Below are 16806 nucleotides of genomic sequence, written 5' to 3' on the forward strand. Positions count from 1 at the left end.
TCAGGTAAGTTACCATATAGACTGCAGTGTGTGTGTGTGTTTTGTGCGATGTGTGTGTGTGTGTGTACGCGCGGCTTGTGTGTGTGAGGGTTTCTGTATGTGTGTGTTTGTGTGTGTGTGCGTGTGTGTGTGTGTGAGAGAGAGAGAGAGAGAGAGAGAGAGAGAGAGAGAGAGAGAGAGAGAGATAGAGATAGAGATGATAATGATGATGATGATTTTTATGATGATGATGATGGTGGTGGTATGTGTGTATGTGTAGTATGTTTTTAAACTCCTTTTTTTTTTACCAATGTTACTCTCTTTTTCTCAGTTTGCTCGTGTGGAACAGCAAAGAAGTCCAGCAATTCACCGGACAGTGCAACAACTAAAGATAGAAGTGCCTGCCCGGCCACAAAGCAGGTGTTCGACAGAATGGAGCAAGAGCAATGACCAGCTGGTTCCAGTTCCAAGGAAATCAGCACGGTTTACCCTTGGGACTTTGCTCAGTAGGTAAAGACATTAATATTTTACAATTTGTCAGTACTTAAAGAAAAGGGGAAAAATACAGTTATATTTGTGTTTATGTGCTGTTTTCTCCAACAAAGAAGCACACACACACACACACACACACACACACACACACACACACACACACACACACACACACACACACACACACACACACACACACACACACACACACACACACACTACATTTTCAATACTATCACCATACCAGATTTGAAATGGCAAGTAGATAGGTACCCAAAACCAGACTTGAGCTGTACAAATAGTAGTTAGTAAATAATATATTGATCAACTCTGTGGTTGCCTTTGTTTCAGAGAAGCAAGTCTTCTACCTTGCGAATGAGGCAGGGGTACAGAGGAGGGTAGCAACTTCAGTCTTCGGCATGGTGCATCAGTACTTAGGCATGCAGTTTTGTGTGTGAATGAACAGCACAAATCCATTTTGAAAATTTCTTGATCGTCGGCCACATCAAGTTCGACCCTGACTGGCATTTCAGTTTGTTGAAAGTAAAGGGAGACGTTCGATAGCAGAGTGCACGGATGACATTTTCAATTCAGTGAAGTGATGGACAGACTGACAGACCCACGTGTGCAAGGACACACAGCACCATGTTACTTTCTACAACTGGAAGCTGTATTTACCATGAAAACTGAACAATTAATCCTTGTCCTAATAGCAACAAGATATGCAAACATCTAACAAAGCCGAGCAAGCAGAATGACAGGTCTAATGAAAAACAAAGAGGTACTGAGTCGGAAACAAGATCGCGATTCTTTCCTTCGCTGCACGACGCAAATCTTCTGTGACCTTTGACCAAACGTAGCTTCCACATTCGATCACTCAGCTTAATATTTACAACAGAAAGCCGAGGGGGTGGAATACCGAGATGAACCTACAGAACTGTGCATCCTCAAACCTGACATATTCATCCCAACATTTAATGAACTCAAAAACACAGAAAGTTGCTTTCACACGCCAGCTTTGATTGCCCGTGCTTATCAAACCGGGACTCATGTGGTTATCAGCACGGAACCGTGTTTCAAAGCATGGCTCCCTTTTATTTGGTGAATCATCAATGAATGTGATTTAAGGACTCTCCTTGACTGACTGATGACTGGGAGCCACTGCCTTTCTTTTAATGTGTTTTGTTGTTCAGACCAGATATTATAGAAGAGTTGGATTTGCGGAACAGAATTTGAATTTTTCTGGGTTTTTTACACTCTACAACTATGTTGTATGTTATTATGTAAAGCAAAAAACTGCGCATTTATGTTCTACCCTGTGAAGTTGAAATTTGAGAATCCAGTTTGTATTTGACCATGCACCAAGCAGGCAACCAGGCCAAATGTACAGGGTGGGCCATAAAAAGTGTCCACATTTAATTTGTTAATATTTTTCCTGTAAAGTGATTTTCTTTTCTGTTTCAGATAGAATTTGAGACAAGCATCTTAGAATTCTTTTAAAGCCTGAATGGATCGCATTCCAGTACAGGAAAGGACCAAAATCGTTGAACTTTACTTTGCTACCAATTCTGTGGTTCTCGCCCAGCGCGCTTTTCGGAGAGAGTTCCCTGGCACACACTGTCCATGTGCGAGAACTGTGAAGCGCCTCGTGGATAAATTCAGGAACACTGGTAGTCTCGCAGATAACAATAAAGGACATAGTGGTCGACCATTTTCTGCTAGAAGTCCAGCTAACATTGAAGCAGTAAGGGACCGTTTGCAGGAATCCCCACGAAAATCAACAAGGCGGCTGTCACAGGAAGTCGGTATCTCGAGGACATCTGTACGAAGGATCATACACAAAGACTTAGGATTGTTTCCGTACAAAATACAAATTCTCCAACAACAAACAGATGCAAACAAAAGAGAAAGGTTAGAATTCAGTCAACGCATTTTTGAAAGAATTGAAAACAACCCAGGAGTTCTCGACCTCATTTTCTTCAGCGATGAAGCCCATTTTCATTTGAGTGGACATGTCAACAAACAAAACATGAGATTTTGGGCACCTAATCAGCCCCATGAACACATCCAGCCACCACTGCGAGACTACCAGTGTTCCTGAATTTATCCACGAGGCGCTTCACAGTTCTCGCACATGGACAGTGTGTGCCAGGGAACTCTCTCCGAAAAGCGCGCTGGGCGAGAACCACAGAATTGGTCCTTTCCTGTACTGGAATGCGATCCATTCAGGCTTTAAAAGAATTCTAAGATGCTTGTCTCAAATTCTATCTGAAACAGAAAAGAAAATATCACTTTACAGGAAAAATATCAACAAATTAAATGTGGACACTTTTTATGGCCCACCCTGTATATATATATATTTATATCTATATATATATATATATACGACTTGTGTCTGTCTGTGTGTGTGTGTGTGTTCGCGATGCACGGCCAAAGTTCTCGATGGATCTGCTTCAAATTTGGTGGGCATATTCAGGTACACCCCGGACACAACCTGGTCGATGAGAATTTTCAACACGTGCTCTCAGCGCGCAGCGCTGAACCGATTTTGGTTTTTCTGTTCATCTTCCCAGATCCATTCCCAGTAACTCTTCCTTATCTTCTCCAGTGTTTTGCGTTTATCTCCCTTCCTTCGTGTGGCGTCAATCCATATTCCCGTTACTATTTTTAGAAGGTCACTGTCCACAACGCTTTCATCCCGGCAAAGCCGGATATTCCCGTTACTATTTTTAGAAGGTCACTGTCCACAACGCTTTCATCCCGGCGAAGGCGGGTAATTTCCTCTACTTCCCGGCGAAGCCGGGTATTTGGCTCTACTTCTCCCCGGCGAAGCGGGTAGAAGCGGGTAATCATCTAGTTGTATATATATATGTTTGTTTATAATGGGGCAGTCACACACGCGATTCAATCGTGAGATTTACCCTGTCACACGGGTGACTGAGTCGTGGAAAATAGCTACAAGTCTGCGACTCAGTCTCATGCGATTCTCTTGTAGCTTTGAGCTTTATAGAACCTGTTCTATTCCTGCGACCCAGTCGTCAGTCAATCGCAGGGGCAGAGCCAATCAGAACGCGTCGTTGCGGCCTTCAGGCCGTGACGTAAAAAAATGGCGGACAGCGTCTCTTCGTCAATTCAAAACATTTTTGGAAGAACAGTTTCTTACTCAGATTATAGACTAGACGTTTTAGGCGTGTACAGCGGTCGGGAAACATTAATTGCAACTGTCTGGGAACTTTATTTCTCGCAAAGGCGTAATGCTGAAAGGTATTTTTCAGAAAGGTAGAGCGATGTTCGAACATTAGCGTCTGCTCTCGCAAAGCGCGTTTGCCGTGTTCACTGTGACACGTCACTTCCGCCCCGCTCGCATGGGGTTATCGTTCGTCAATCGTTAGTCAATCATATGCGTCTATCGTTCATCGTGTGACAGGTCAATGGCCTACGATGTGATGTGCGATCGGCTCAAGATTGAATCGCGCGATTGAATCTCAACGATTGAATCGCGTGTGTGACTTTAACTTAAGTCCTGAAGAAGCCCCCATAGGTGAACATTTCAACATGTTTTGTGTGTGTTGTCCTTGTATTGGTGAGTGCTGTCCTTGTATTGGTGAGTGCTGTCCTTGTATTGGTGAGTGCACATTTCTTTTCTTGTTCATCTTGATATTGTATAATGTTATGCTATGTCGTGTTTTTGTTATTGCAGAAATCTCCTCATATCCTATCATGTACAAAGGCAGCGTGAGTGGCACATGCAGAGTGGCCTTTGAAGTGACGTCAGCACAGGTTATCAAAGATGTCCGGTCTTCATCTGTCTTGCCTGGACACTCAAGTCATGTGGTTAGTGAGTGTATGTGTGTGTGTCTTTCTGTGTGTATGTGTCTGTCTGTGTGTATGTGTCTGTCTGTGTGTTTGTGTCTTTCTGTGTGTATGTGTAAGTTCTGTGTGTTTGTGTCTTTCTGTGTGTATGTGTCTTTCTGTGTGTATGTGTCTTTCTGTGTGTATGTGTCTTTCTGTGTGTATGTGTCTGTCTGTGTGTTTGTGTCTGTCTTTCTCTGTGTGTTTGTGTTTGTATACATTTTCTCTCCAAATTGTATGTTTCAGGACTACATGATTACACTGAGTTCAAACACAGGCTTGTGTGTGTCTGTCTGTGTGTTGGTGTCTCAGTGTATCTGAATGTGTGTGTGTGCGTGTGTCTGTCTCTATCTCTGTGTGTTTGTGTCTGTGTAAGTCTTTTTTCCACCAAGATGTATATATGACTAAGTGCCAAAAGGTGCGCACGAAAAGCGGACAAAGGGGCTAAAAAATAAAAGTTGACAAACACGACTGATATTGTGATTTTTGTTAAGACAACAGATGCTGGAACCCAATTACGAAAAGAAAAGATAAATTTACCCAAATGATTTTACAAATAACGATAATTTTGTTCGTTATATCATTCAAAACGGCACTGAGTCATAGCATTAAGGTTATCTCGCACGTTTTTAAAGCTAGGGCTTTGAAACTTGGCACACAACCAAAGTATAATGACCTCCAGGTATGGTGCACATCACACTAAACAACATTGAATTTCAAGGTCACAGCGAGGTTAAATTTCCTTTGCAAACTGGAAAATTGTCGTTGTCACGTCTTACATGTTTTAATACTAGATCAGTTAGACTTTACATACTTCACATACTTTCAGCATTTTTATAAAACCTCATTAAAAGTGACCTGCTTGTTAATCTTTGTCAAAGTTCAAGGTCACAGCGGGGTCACATCTGGTCCAAATGTGGAATATTTTCAATTTATTCAGCGCGTTTATAGCACGAGCTTTGAAAATACACACAGTTCTAGTGTATAATGTTCACACACGATTAAAGTCTGGTTGAAAAAGTCAAGGTCACAGCAGGGTCGCGTTGAGGTCAAACATATACATTTTTCAATGAGGTTTTCTCATATGTTTTTGAAGCTAGGGCCTTGAAACTTGGCACACTACGCAAGTTAAATTAAACCTCATCAAATTCCAAGGTCACAGTAAGGTTAAAGATCCTTTAAGGATATTTTCTAAAAAAGGTGACCGCCTGGTTAATGTTTGTCAAATTTCAAGGTCACAGCAGTGCCATCTGGCTTAAACTTTGAAAAATTGTCAATTTCTTCAACTAGTTTTATAGTGTTTGAAGTCATTCACACATGATGAAAGTCTGGTTGATAAAATCAAACGTCAAGGTCGCAGCGGGGTCGCATTGAAGTCAGACACATACAATTGTCATTTTCACGAACGCCTTTTAAGCAACACCTTTGAAACTTCACACATTCCAAAGTTTTGATGTTGTTTGGTTATAATCAAAGTGTGGTCAATTTCCATGATTGAGAGCATTCAGAGGGGTCAAGTTGAGGTCACACAAAAGAGATTAAATTGTCGACACAACAGATGAGACTGGCTACCACTGTTTATTTTAATACACTTTTATGCAAATTTTAAATTGTGTTCAACCATATACACCAAACTCACCCAAACTCCTGAAACATCCAAGAAAAGGAAAAATGTGTCCAAGCAAGGAAAAACGCCATTTCTTCAAAGGCTGGAATAACTACAGAGGCAGCCGCGTCATTACACACAATGCAATTACGTCATACATCATACATTTCTATGAGTCATGTTGAATGGAATGGTGGCATGTGCCTCTATTCTAGCTAACAACAAAGCTGAAAAAATGAATATTATCTGTTTGTTTTGTTTGTTTTACCCGTACGAGACCTTTCTGTGACCTTGACATGTGACAAGGATCTACCTTAACTTCTTTAAGTCGGAGTTGAGAGTTGTGTGATGTTTGAAGGCTCTCCCTTTAAAAAAAACTGAGATAATGATGCATTTTCGTGTTTTTGATTTGCCCATGTGACCTTGAGATTCGACAAAGGTCAACAAGACTTTAACCGTGTATGGAGGCTATTAAGCCCAAAAATGTGAACTTTCAAGGTTCTTGCTTTGAAAAACTCTGAGAAAAAGGTTATGTTTTTTTTTTTACCCACACGAGACCCTGCTATGACCTTCACATTTCTCAAGGATCAACCTTGAATTCTCCATGTTGAACAATCATTAAGCAAAAGCGTTGTTTGAAGTTTGAAGGTTCTAGCTTCAAAAATCTCTGAAAAAATATGTTTCATCCGTTTTCTGAACCACATGTGACCCAGCCGTGACCTTGAAATCTGACAAGGGTCAACAAGACTTTTACCATGCATGGGGGCGATTAAACCCCAAATGTGTGTGAAGTTTCAAGGTTTCAACTTAAAAAACGTCTGAGAAAAATATACATTTTCCTTTTTGGACAATGTGTTGCACGCAAGACAACACGACAAACGCTCGTGTTATCATTCTTTTACTTTAAGGTCGACTTGCGTGCCCGCTCTTTCGCTAATCTCAATTAAAATTCATCTTAGAAGTTCGGTTTTATTACGCTTTTAATTAAGAAGATTAAACTAAGACAACAAATAGTTAGTTTTACCCATTAAACTCGATAAGGTAGTGACATTTTATGTTGAACGCAAGAAGGTGTCGCACGCAAGATCTGAAAAGATGTTGACGACATAATTTCAACACTTGATAGCGCAATCGTGGTTCGTGATTTCTTCACAAATTTTGAACACAGAATGTGTCACGTGGTTCCGTAAATGAAGTAGATCTTTGTACATGTAAATTTTGTTTTTAAAAGAAAATAACCGTTAATTACCGAACATTTTGTCGCACGCAAGATATGACGAAATTTTCAAATCGTTTTCAAAAATGCTGTTCAAAAGTTCTGCAGTCTTTGCTGGATTACTTGAAAGACAGCAGTTTGATACACCGTTATCGCTTGACGTGTCGACATCAATTCCAGAGTTTTTGAAAAAGAAATTTAGTAAATATCTGCGATTGAAAAATGTATGCCGTGATGACGAATCATCTTGCGTGCGACACCTTAAAATTCGGTTATCGAAAAAAAAAAATTCTCTCGAGATTTAGATTTGACGTTTGGTCTCGTCTGTAAAGCGATGTTTCAGGCATTCAATCAAACTAAATGCAATTCATTTGTGCTTCTTGTTATTTTTCTGTGGCATATTCAAAACACGAGGTATCACGATGTCCTTTTTCAGATGGCCGGTTTTGGCGTTATTTTTGACTTTAAACAAAGATAACTTCAAAACCGTTCAAGTCAGACACACGAAATTATGTCCACTATCTCTTCGCACATTCATCCACACACACACCAATTTTCAGCAGACACACGTTTTTAGAAACATTTTTATTGTAAAACAAAGTCGTCTTCTGTTCTGTGAGCACCTTTTGGCACTTAGTCATATAGTGGATGTCATACTGTGTTTTTTGTGTGTGTATAATTATAATGATATGCATTCTAAATACATATTTCAACAGCATACACACATGTCTATTTATAACAGATTAATCTTAAGGAGGTGCTGTACATAAAAACTGTTATGTCCATAGTGAAATGTGCAGATTTTGAGGAGAAAAAACAAAACAAAATCTTTTGTGTCGGAATACGTAAGCGATCAGTTAAAATTATATTATCAAAATTCAATTGCGCAACATCAAATATTTTTGTTTTCAAAAATAGAATCAGTAGTGTTGTGTTTTTAATATTCTGGACAGTGTATCAGTGTGTAAATATTCTGAATTTTCTGAAAATGCTCCACATTTGCATACTAAATTATCCAAAAACTGCTGGTAGACTTCTTTTTCTTCTTTGTTCATGGGCTTAGACTCCCACGTTCACTCATGATTTTAGCACAAGTGGATTTTGACGTGTATGACCGGTTTTACCCCGCCATTCTGGCAGCATACGCCGATTTCGGGGGAACTGCTGGTAGACAAAATCTTGCTGCAATTGCTCATATCCAACACAATTTGCAGTGCGATGTCTTTGCCTGGCCTGAACGAAACTAATGTGAAACCCAAAAAACAATCATCGTTAATCAAATATCTGTTACATTCACCAAGTGGTTGTGTTTGCCGCAGTCTTTGAATGTGGTGTAATAGTTCTTCAGTATAATATATCTCCGAAGAGAAGACTGTGTGCTCTAAACGGAATACATATACTATTTTGCAGGATTGTGTAGACATTCTAAAATAAACATTGACAGTTTTGTTCTATTTTGCAAGACTGTGTAGACATTCTAAAATAAACATTGACAGTTTTGTTCTATTTTGCAAGACTGTGTAGACATTCTAAAATAAACATTGACAGTTTTGTTCTGTTTTGCAAGACTGTGTAGACATTCTAAAATAAACATTGACAGTTTTGTTCTATTTTGCAAGACTGTGTAGACATTCTAAAATAAACATTGACAGTTTTGTTCTATTTTGCAAGACTGTGTAGACATTCTAAAATAAGCATTGACAGTTTTGTTCTGTTTTGCAAGACTGTGTAGGCATTCTCAAATTAGAATTGACAGTTTTCTTGTGTTTCGATCGCGTGAATTCTTTGCCTGAAACAAAACAAAAATGTGTTCGTCAGCTTGGTTTTGCTTGTTTTCTTTTTTTCTTTTTTTTCTGTCTACTATGACTGAGACAAGCATTAACAGTGTTTATCTGTCTACTATGACCGAGACAAGCATTAACAGTGTTTATCTGTCTACTATGACCGAGACAAGCATTAACAGTGTTTATCTGTCTACTATGACCGAGACAAGCATTAACAGTGTTTTTCTGTCTACTATGACCGAGACAAGCATTAACAGTGTTTTTCTGTCTACTATGACCGAGACAAGCATTAACAGTGTTTTTCTGTCTACTATGACCGAGACAAGCATTAACAGTGTTTTTCTGTCTACTATGACCGAGACAAGCATTAACAGTGTTTTTCTGTCGACTATGACCGAGACAAGCATTAACAGTGTTTTTCTGTCTACTATGACCGAGACAAGCATTAACAGTGTTTTTCTGTCTACTATGACCGAGACAAGCATTAACAGTGTTTATCTGTCTACTATGACCGAGACAATCATTAACAGTGTTTATCTGTCTACTATGACCGAGACAATCATTAACAGTGTTTATCTGTCTACTATGACCGAGACAATCATTAACAGTGTTTATCTGTCTACTATGACCGAGACAAGCATTAACAGTGTTTATCTGTCTACTATGACCGAGACAATCATTAACAGTGTTTATCTGTCTACTATGACCGAGACAAGCATTAACAGTGTTTTTCTGTCTACTATGACCGAGACAAGCATTAACAGTGTTTATCTGTCTACTATGACCGAGACAAGCATTAACAATGTTTATCTGTCTACTATGACCGAGACAAGCATTAACAGTGTTTATCTGTCTACTATGACCGAGACAAGCATTAACAGTGTTTATCTGTCTACTATGACCGAGACAAGCATTAACAGTGTTTTTCTGTCTACTATGACCGAGACAAGCATTAACAGTGTTTATCTGTCTACTATGACCGAGACAAGCATTAACAGTGTTTATCTGTCTACTATGACCGAGACAAGCATTAACAGTGTTTATCTGTCTACTATGACCGAGACAAGCATTAACAGTGTTTATCTGTCTACTATGACCGAGACAAGCATTAACAGTGTTTATCTGTCTACTATGACCGAGACAATCATTAACAGTGTTTATCTGTCTACTATGACCGAGACAAGCATTAACAGTGTTTATCTGTCTACTATGACCGAGACAAGCATTAACAGAGTTTATCTGTCTACTATGACCGAGACAATCATTAACAGTGTTTATCTGTCTACTATGACCGAGACAAGCATTAACAGTGTTTATCTGTCTACTATGACCGAGACAAGCATTAACAGTGTTTATCTGTCTACTATGACCGAGACAATCATTAACAGTGTTTATCTGTCTACTATGACCGAGACAAGCATTAACAGTGTTTATCTGTCTACTATGACCGAGACAATCATTAACAGTGTTTATCTGTCTACTATGACCGAGACAAGCATTAACAGTGTTTATCTGTCTACTATGACCGAGACAAGCATTAACAGTGTTTATCTGTCTACTATGACCGAGACAAGCATTAAGAGTGTTTAGGCCCCAAAAAAAATAGGTGTGGTTACGGTAACATAGGCAAAACAAATAGGGTAGGAAGGTAGGCAATCACTTTTTTTTTAAACTTTTTTTTCTAATGTGTACAAATTAAACCTACTTGACAGGGAAATAAGTGTGCGACTCGGGCGCTTTCGCTTTCATTGCGTTTTTTGCACTCGTTTTTTTTTGTTTTTGTGTGTGAAATGTAATAAAAAGTTATAGGATCGGCCCCCAAAAATAGGGTAGGTCGGGTTACCGTAACCACACCTATTTTTTTTTTAGGCCTTTTCTGTCTACTATGACCGAGTTGTGTGACCATTCTCAAATAAGCATTGACAATTTTGTAGTGTTTTGAAAGTGTGTATTTTGCCTGAAACAAAAAAGTGTGTTTGTGTGTTTGTTTTTATTAATTTGTTTAATTTTCATGTAATTTTTTATGACTTTTTAATTTTCTTTTTCTGTTTTTACGTTATTTGTACACTAACCACCCTTTTTTGAATAAATATCGTACTCTTGTATTCTGAAAAAAAAGAAGGAAAAAAAGTCTTTTCCAAATTGTATGTTTCAGGACTACACCATTACCAGTGAGTTCAAACACAGGCTTGAGAGTGTGTGTGTGTGTCTGTCTGTCTGTCTGTCTGTCTGTCTGTCTGTCTGTCTGTCTCCGTGTATCTGAATCTGTCTGTATGTGTATCTGTGTAATTTCTTTTCATATTGTATGTTTCAGGACTACACCATTACAGTGAGTTCAAACACAGGCTTAAAAGATGTGACCACTCGCATTATCCGGCGATATTCTGACTTCGAACACCTTCACAAAGCTCTGAAGAAGAGATTTTCCAACCTTCTGTCCGGAGTTGTTTTCCCACAGAAAGTATTCATGGGCAACTTCACCAGCGAGACCATCGCAAAACGCAGTCGGGCCTTTGAACAGTACCTCACACACCTCTACTCTATTTTTGACGTTCGATACTCATCCGAGTTGACAACATTCTTCACAGGAGAAGACTACTGGCAAGCCATGCAGGTATTTGTTGAGGGGAAGTACTTTAACACCATCGTCTTGCTAGAGAGCTACCTACCTGTGCTTGAAAAGCTGTACGGAAATTCTCACAAACGCCTGGGACCGACTCTGTGCGCTCTGGTGGTGAGCCACGCCAAGACTCACCGGCCCGACGTTGCTGACACCTACGCTACGTTGGCCATGGAGAGCTTGCCGGATTCCACACTGACCATGCCGTTGTTACAGATGCTTGCCAGGATTCGCTGGTCGCTGGGCCGTGACAAGGGCGATGTGGAGGACAAGATTCAGGGGCTGAAAGACGCCGGCAAGGACGCGGATACCTTTCATGAGTTGGAAGGAGAGCTGTGCCGAGCGCTGAGAGCAGAGTCCCACTGACTGGGCTACCCACTGACTGGGCTACCCACTGGCTGGGCTACCCACTGACTGGGCTACCCACTGACTGGGCTACCCACTGACTGGGCTAGCCACTGACTGGGCTACCCACTGACTGGACTACACATTGACTGGGCTACCCTCTGACTGGGCTACCCACTGACTGGGCTACCCTCTGACTGGGCTACCCACTGACTGGGCTACCCTCTGACTGGACTACACATTGACTGGGCTACCCACTGACTGGGCTACCCACTGACTGGGCTACCCACTGACTGGGCTACCCACTGACTGGACTAGCTGCCGTTATAAGACTTCCTCCCCATTAAGACCCTGTTTTCTCACACTTGCTCTTCATAACCTGTGTCAATTTACCACTGTCAATTTACCACTGTCAATTTACCCCTGTCAATTTACCCCTGTCAATTTACCACTGTCAATTTACCCCTGTCAATTTACCCCTGTCAATTTACCCCTGTCAATTTACCACTGTCAATTTACCCCTGTCAATTTACCCCTGTCAATTTACCCCTGTCAATTTACCCCTGTCAATTTACCCCTGTCAATTTACCCCTGTCAATTTACCCCTGTCAATTTACCCCTGTCAATTTACCCCTGTCAATTTACCACTGTCAATTTACCACTGTCAATTTACCCCTGTCAATTTACCCCTGTCAATTTACCACTGTCAATTTACCCCTGTCAATTTACCACTGTCAATTTACCACTGTCAATTTACCCCCATTTTAAGACTTCCTCCTTTATAGGATCTCAATTTGTCACATGTTGGGAGGTCTTAACAGGGGGCTTACACCGTCGACACTGACATTCCCGCCTCCATCAACAACACACTGACATTCCCGCCTCTCCATCAACAACAGCGCCACACAGAGGGTGTGGATGAAAAACTTCAAAATGTTAAAGACAGGATGTGGATACCTGTGATGACTTGGTACAGAGCTGTGTATAGAGCTGAGAGCAACGTCCCCCTGGCACTGGCCAGCATGACTGACCTCTGACCTCTCAGTCCACTCCAGCAGATTATGCAAATGATGAGGCTGTAAGTTGAATGGAATGGCGAGTGTCCATTTTTATTGTTTACTTGACTTTTTGTTTTTTTAACTTGGTGCTAAATGACTGATGGGATTGACTGATGAGATGGTGATGACAGGTTTGTGTAAAATTGCTTGACACTGTAGTGAAGGATTTTGCTTGTGGTGTGTCTGTATGGTGTACAGCATTATGAACACAGTGTTTGGCTGTTCCAACATTCCCAAGGAAATGTTAGCATATATATATTATGGTGGGGCAATTATAACATGAACGATGAAGCTGATAGTACCAACATGGTGGGGCAGTTATAACAATATGAGCGATGAAGCTGATAGAACCTACAGAACACTGCCAAAGAGCTGGACCGGTAAACACTTATTTGTAGATTCTGGACAAATGTAACATTCTTAATTGTCCAACCATGAAATATTCTGATTTAATTAATTCATGGTAAGTTTCAGGAGCGCTATAAGCACAGAGTAGTCTTGATCAGTTGATGGTCTGGCCGTTTTGATATTTCAACGTTTTGATATTTCAACGTTTTGATATTTCAACGTTTTGATATTTAAACGTTTTGATATTTCAACGTTTTGATATTTCAACGTTTTGATATTTCAACGTTTTGATATTTCAACGTTTTGATATTTCAACGTTTTGATATTTCAACGTTTTGATATTTCAACGTTTTGATATTTCAACGATGAAAGCTATTCTTTTCTGCAGTGATGCTGTAGCAATGTTTATACACGTTGGAATTGACATGGGAAGATGTAGCAATGTTGGAAATGACATGGGAAGATGTAGCAGTGGAGAGTGCTCAGAAAGTTGTGTAATTCAAACTGTCTGGGGGTCGGACCTGGTCTGTTGTCATGAGCCTAGCCTGCGCTATAACCATCATGCAACTCCTGCTTTCTAAGCTCTAAAGCATTAAGGCCAAAAATGGCAAACCTACAGGATGGCAAAGAAGTATTTTCAGATTTTACCACCAAATTACCTCTTTTTTAAAAAAAGAGTTAATTTGATGGAAAAGGGTTTTCATCTGAAATTCCTTTTGTTAGATTATTGGCAGTGTAAACTGTGAAGTAACAGCTGTTTTGCCTATTGATGAAGGCAAGTTTGTAGTATATTGAATTTGGCCTGTATGAGTATCTTTATTTGCCAGTACTGTACATGTGATAGGATTCATTTTTGTGTATGATTTTGATTAATGGCACTGAATCTTTTTACTATAGCATCTTATTCGGGGCAGTAGTTTATGTCCAATTAGTGCCCTTCTTTCACAGTTTTTTAAATATTTTTTATCATTAAATATTGTAAGCACATTATTACGTGACATACTGTATGAGAAGATATAATTCCACGACAGAGAAGAACTTCCTTGTGTTTAGATCAGTGTCTTAAGGATATTACACTGCACTGTGGTGCTGAGACTGAGGTGACGAGATTGTTATTTGATACTCGCCGCTGGGATTGCAAAGAAGACAATTCATTTATCAAAGAAAACCTGATTCAACAATGACAACTGCAAGCTTCAGCTATTAAGGGCAACAACTCTTCAGCAATGTTTCACTCAAACGTTTTGTTGAAATAATCACGTGGCTGCACAGATGTGTTGCTTCCCTTTGTGTGAAAATTGTTTATGTTCATGTTTCTGCTTCATGTTTTTTTAAATCTGTGTATAGGCAGTGTGTGCGTGTGTATGTGTATGTGTGCTTATATGCACATATGTTTGTGTGTGTGTGTGTGTGTGTGTGTGTGTGTGTGTGTGTGTGTGTGTGTGTGTGCTTATGTACATGTGTGTCTGTGTACACTTGATATTTGTGTGAGAGAGCCTGAACTTGAGACATGGTTATACATGTACTATAGAACAGCTGATGGTTTGAGATGAGTATGGCACAAACTGATACACAGGTCTACAATCCTAACAGTATGCTAACACATTTCACTTGGTGTGTAAAGTTATACTTTTCGTAATGGAAAAGGACAGAGCTTTATCTGATTAATTTGGTGATTTAAGATCTCAGACTTTCCTTTCCCTTCAAAATACATTTGTTTGGAGAGTGAGAGAGACAATGACAGAGACAGAGAGAGAGAGTGAGAGAGACAATGACAGATCTTTATTTAACAAAAGTTATTGAATAATCAGTGGTTTGATTATTTTTTTACATCTAGCCCTTGTCGTAAAGAGTGGAGAGAGAGAGAGAGAGGAGAGAGAGAGAGAGAGAGAGAGAGAGAGAGAGAGAGAGAGAGAGAGAGAGAGAGAGAGAGAGAGAGAGAGAGAGAGAGAGAGAGAGAGGAGAGAGAGAGAGAGAGAGAGAGAGAGAGAATTGAATTGAATTGAACTTTATTTATTTAGAGAGGGAGAGGGGGGTGGGGGGAGATGGGAGAGAGAATGATGGGATGGGGGAGAGAGAGAGAGTATGCATTGATGGAAACCAGAAGAGACCTTGTTTTTAAAACTGAGTAGCTTATGCTTCATATTATTTACTTGTCTAATATTTTGGCCAAAAGTATTCATATATATATATATCTGTATATATACCGAGCAATAAAAGAAACGCAAAAAATTTCGTCATTGTTTGATTGACAAAATCTCCAACAATTATATAGAGTTAGAATTATTAAACCACAAAAGTTTGATGAAGGCATGTTTGACCTTGCTTTTGTGTGATTATTTTGATGTCGTGACTGTTTTAATTCACGGGACAAGCAGGTTTATCGTTAAACACATAATGCGCGCTCGCAGCACGTGCAAGTAGAGCAGGAGAAATCTGATGTGTGAGATGTGTTCACTAATGCATTAGCAACCAAAAGAGACCATGGCACGCTTGCTGCCAGTCTCACTTTTGAAACAGCCAGAATGCCAAGATTGACACCACCAAAATGCCAGGTCGATTTAAAGCTGGGGATGATCCAGAAGCGCTGGCATGTGCTTTAAACATGCATATGTCAACAGTCTATCACCTTCAGTAATGTTCTGTTGACATTGGAAGCACTGCAGTTATGCAACGCGGTGGATTTTTTGCATTACCCCAATAATACAAGATCGCAAATTCCTGCCACAACGTCTTCGAGATCGATTTAATACAGCCACTGGCACTTCCAAGAACATCATTGGAAGCCACCAGTGTCCGATCAGTGGCCAGAAAGCGCGATAAAGACTGACTGAACCTGCTTGTCCCGTGTGTTGAAACAGTCACGACATCAAAATAATCACACAACAGTTAGGTCAAACATACCTTCATTAAACTTTTGTGGTTTGATAATTCTAACTCTATAATTGTTCGAGATTTTGTCAATCAAACATTGCAGATTTTTTCGCGTTTCTTTTGTTGCTCGGTATATATATATATATACACATTTGAAACTGTATGAGAAAGTGTAAATGATGAACCCAACTTACTAACCGCGAAGGGCTGAAGAAAGTGTAAATGATGAACCCAACTTACTAACCGCGAAGGGCTGAAGAAAGTGTAAATGATGAACCCAACTTACTAACCGCGAAGGGCTGAAGAAAGTGTAAATGATGAACCCAACTTACTAACCGCGAAGGGCTGAAGAAAGTGTAAATGATGAACCCAACTTACTAACCGCGAAGGGCTGAAGAAAGAAACAGGCTGTCTATATGGGAGGGAGGACCTATGATGGGAGGGAGGATGTTTGCTTGCGGAAAAAATTGTTTGACTACATTTACTTGATCTATTTATTGATGTAGGTACATGTACATACATATATACCGTGTGGGAAATACTCCAGAACATGTGATATTTCATTATTATTGACATTGTGATATGTATACACTGTACCCTCTTTGAAAAGATCTCTCTCTAGATCTCTATCA

General features: G+C 39.9%; 1 protein-coding gene across 1 annotated transcript in view; it reads left to right on the forward strand.

Moving 5' to 3' along the window:
• LOC138959184 (sorting nexin-21-like) overlaps positions 1-14569 on the forward strand; it is an 18102-nt gene extending 3533 nt beyond the window's left edge. Inside the window, exons 2-3 of the mRNA XM_070330572.1 lie at positions 4172-4305; positions 11244-14569. Coding sequence (XP_070186673.1) covers positions 4172-4305; positions 11244-11915 — 806 coding nt within the window. The 3' untranslated portion in view covers positions 11916-14569. The remainder of the gene's footprint in view (positions 1-4171; positions 4306-11243) is intronic.
• The last annotated feature ends 2237 nt before the right edge of the window (positions 14570-16806 follow it).

Source organism: Littorina saxatilis, linkage group LG1 (assembly GCF_037325665.1).
Source record: "Littorina saxatilis isolate snail1 linkage group LG1, US_GU_Lsax_2.0, whole genome shotgun sequence".
In the NCBI taxonomy this organism is placed as follows: Eukaryota; Metazoa; Mollusca; class Gastropoda; order Littorinimorpha; family Littorinidae; genus Littorina; species Littorina saxatilis.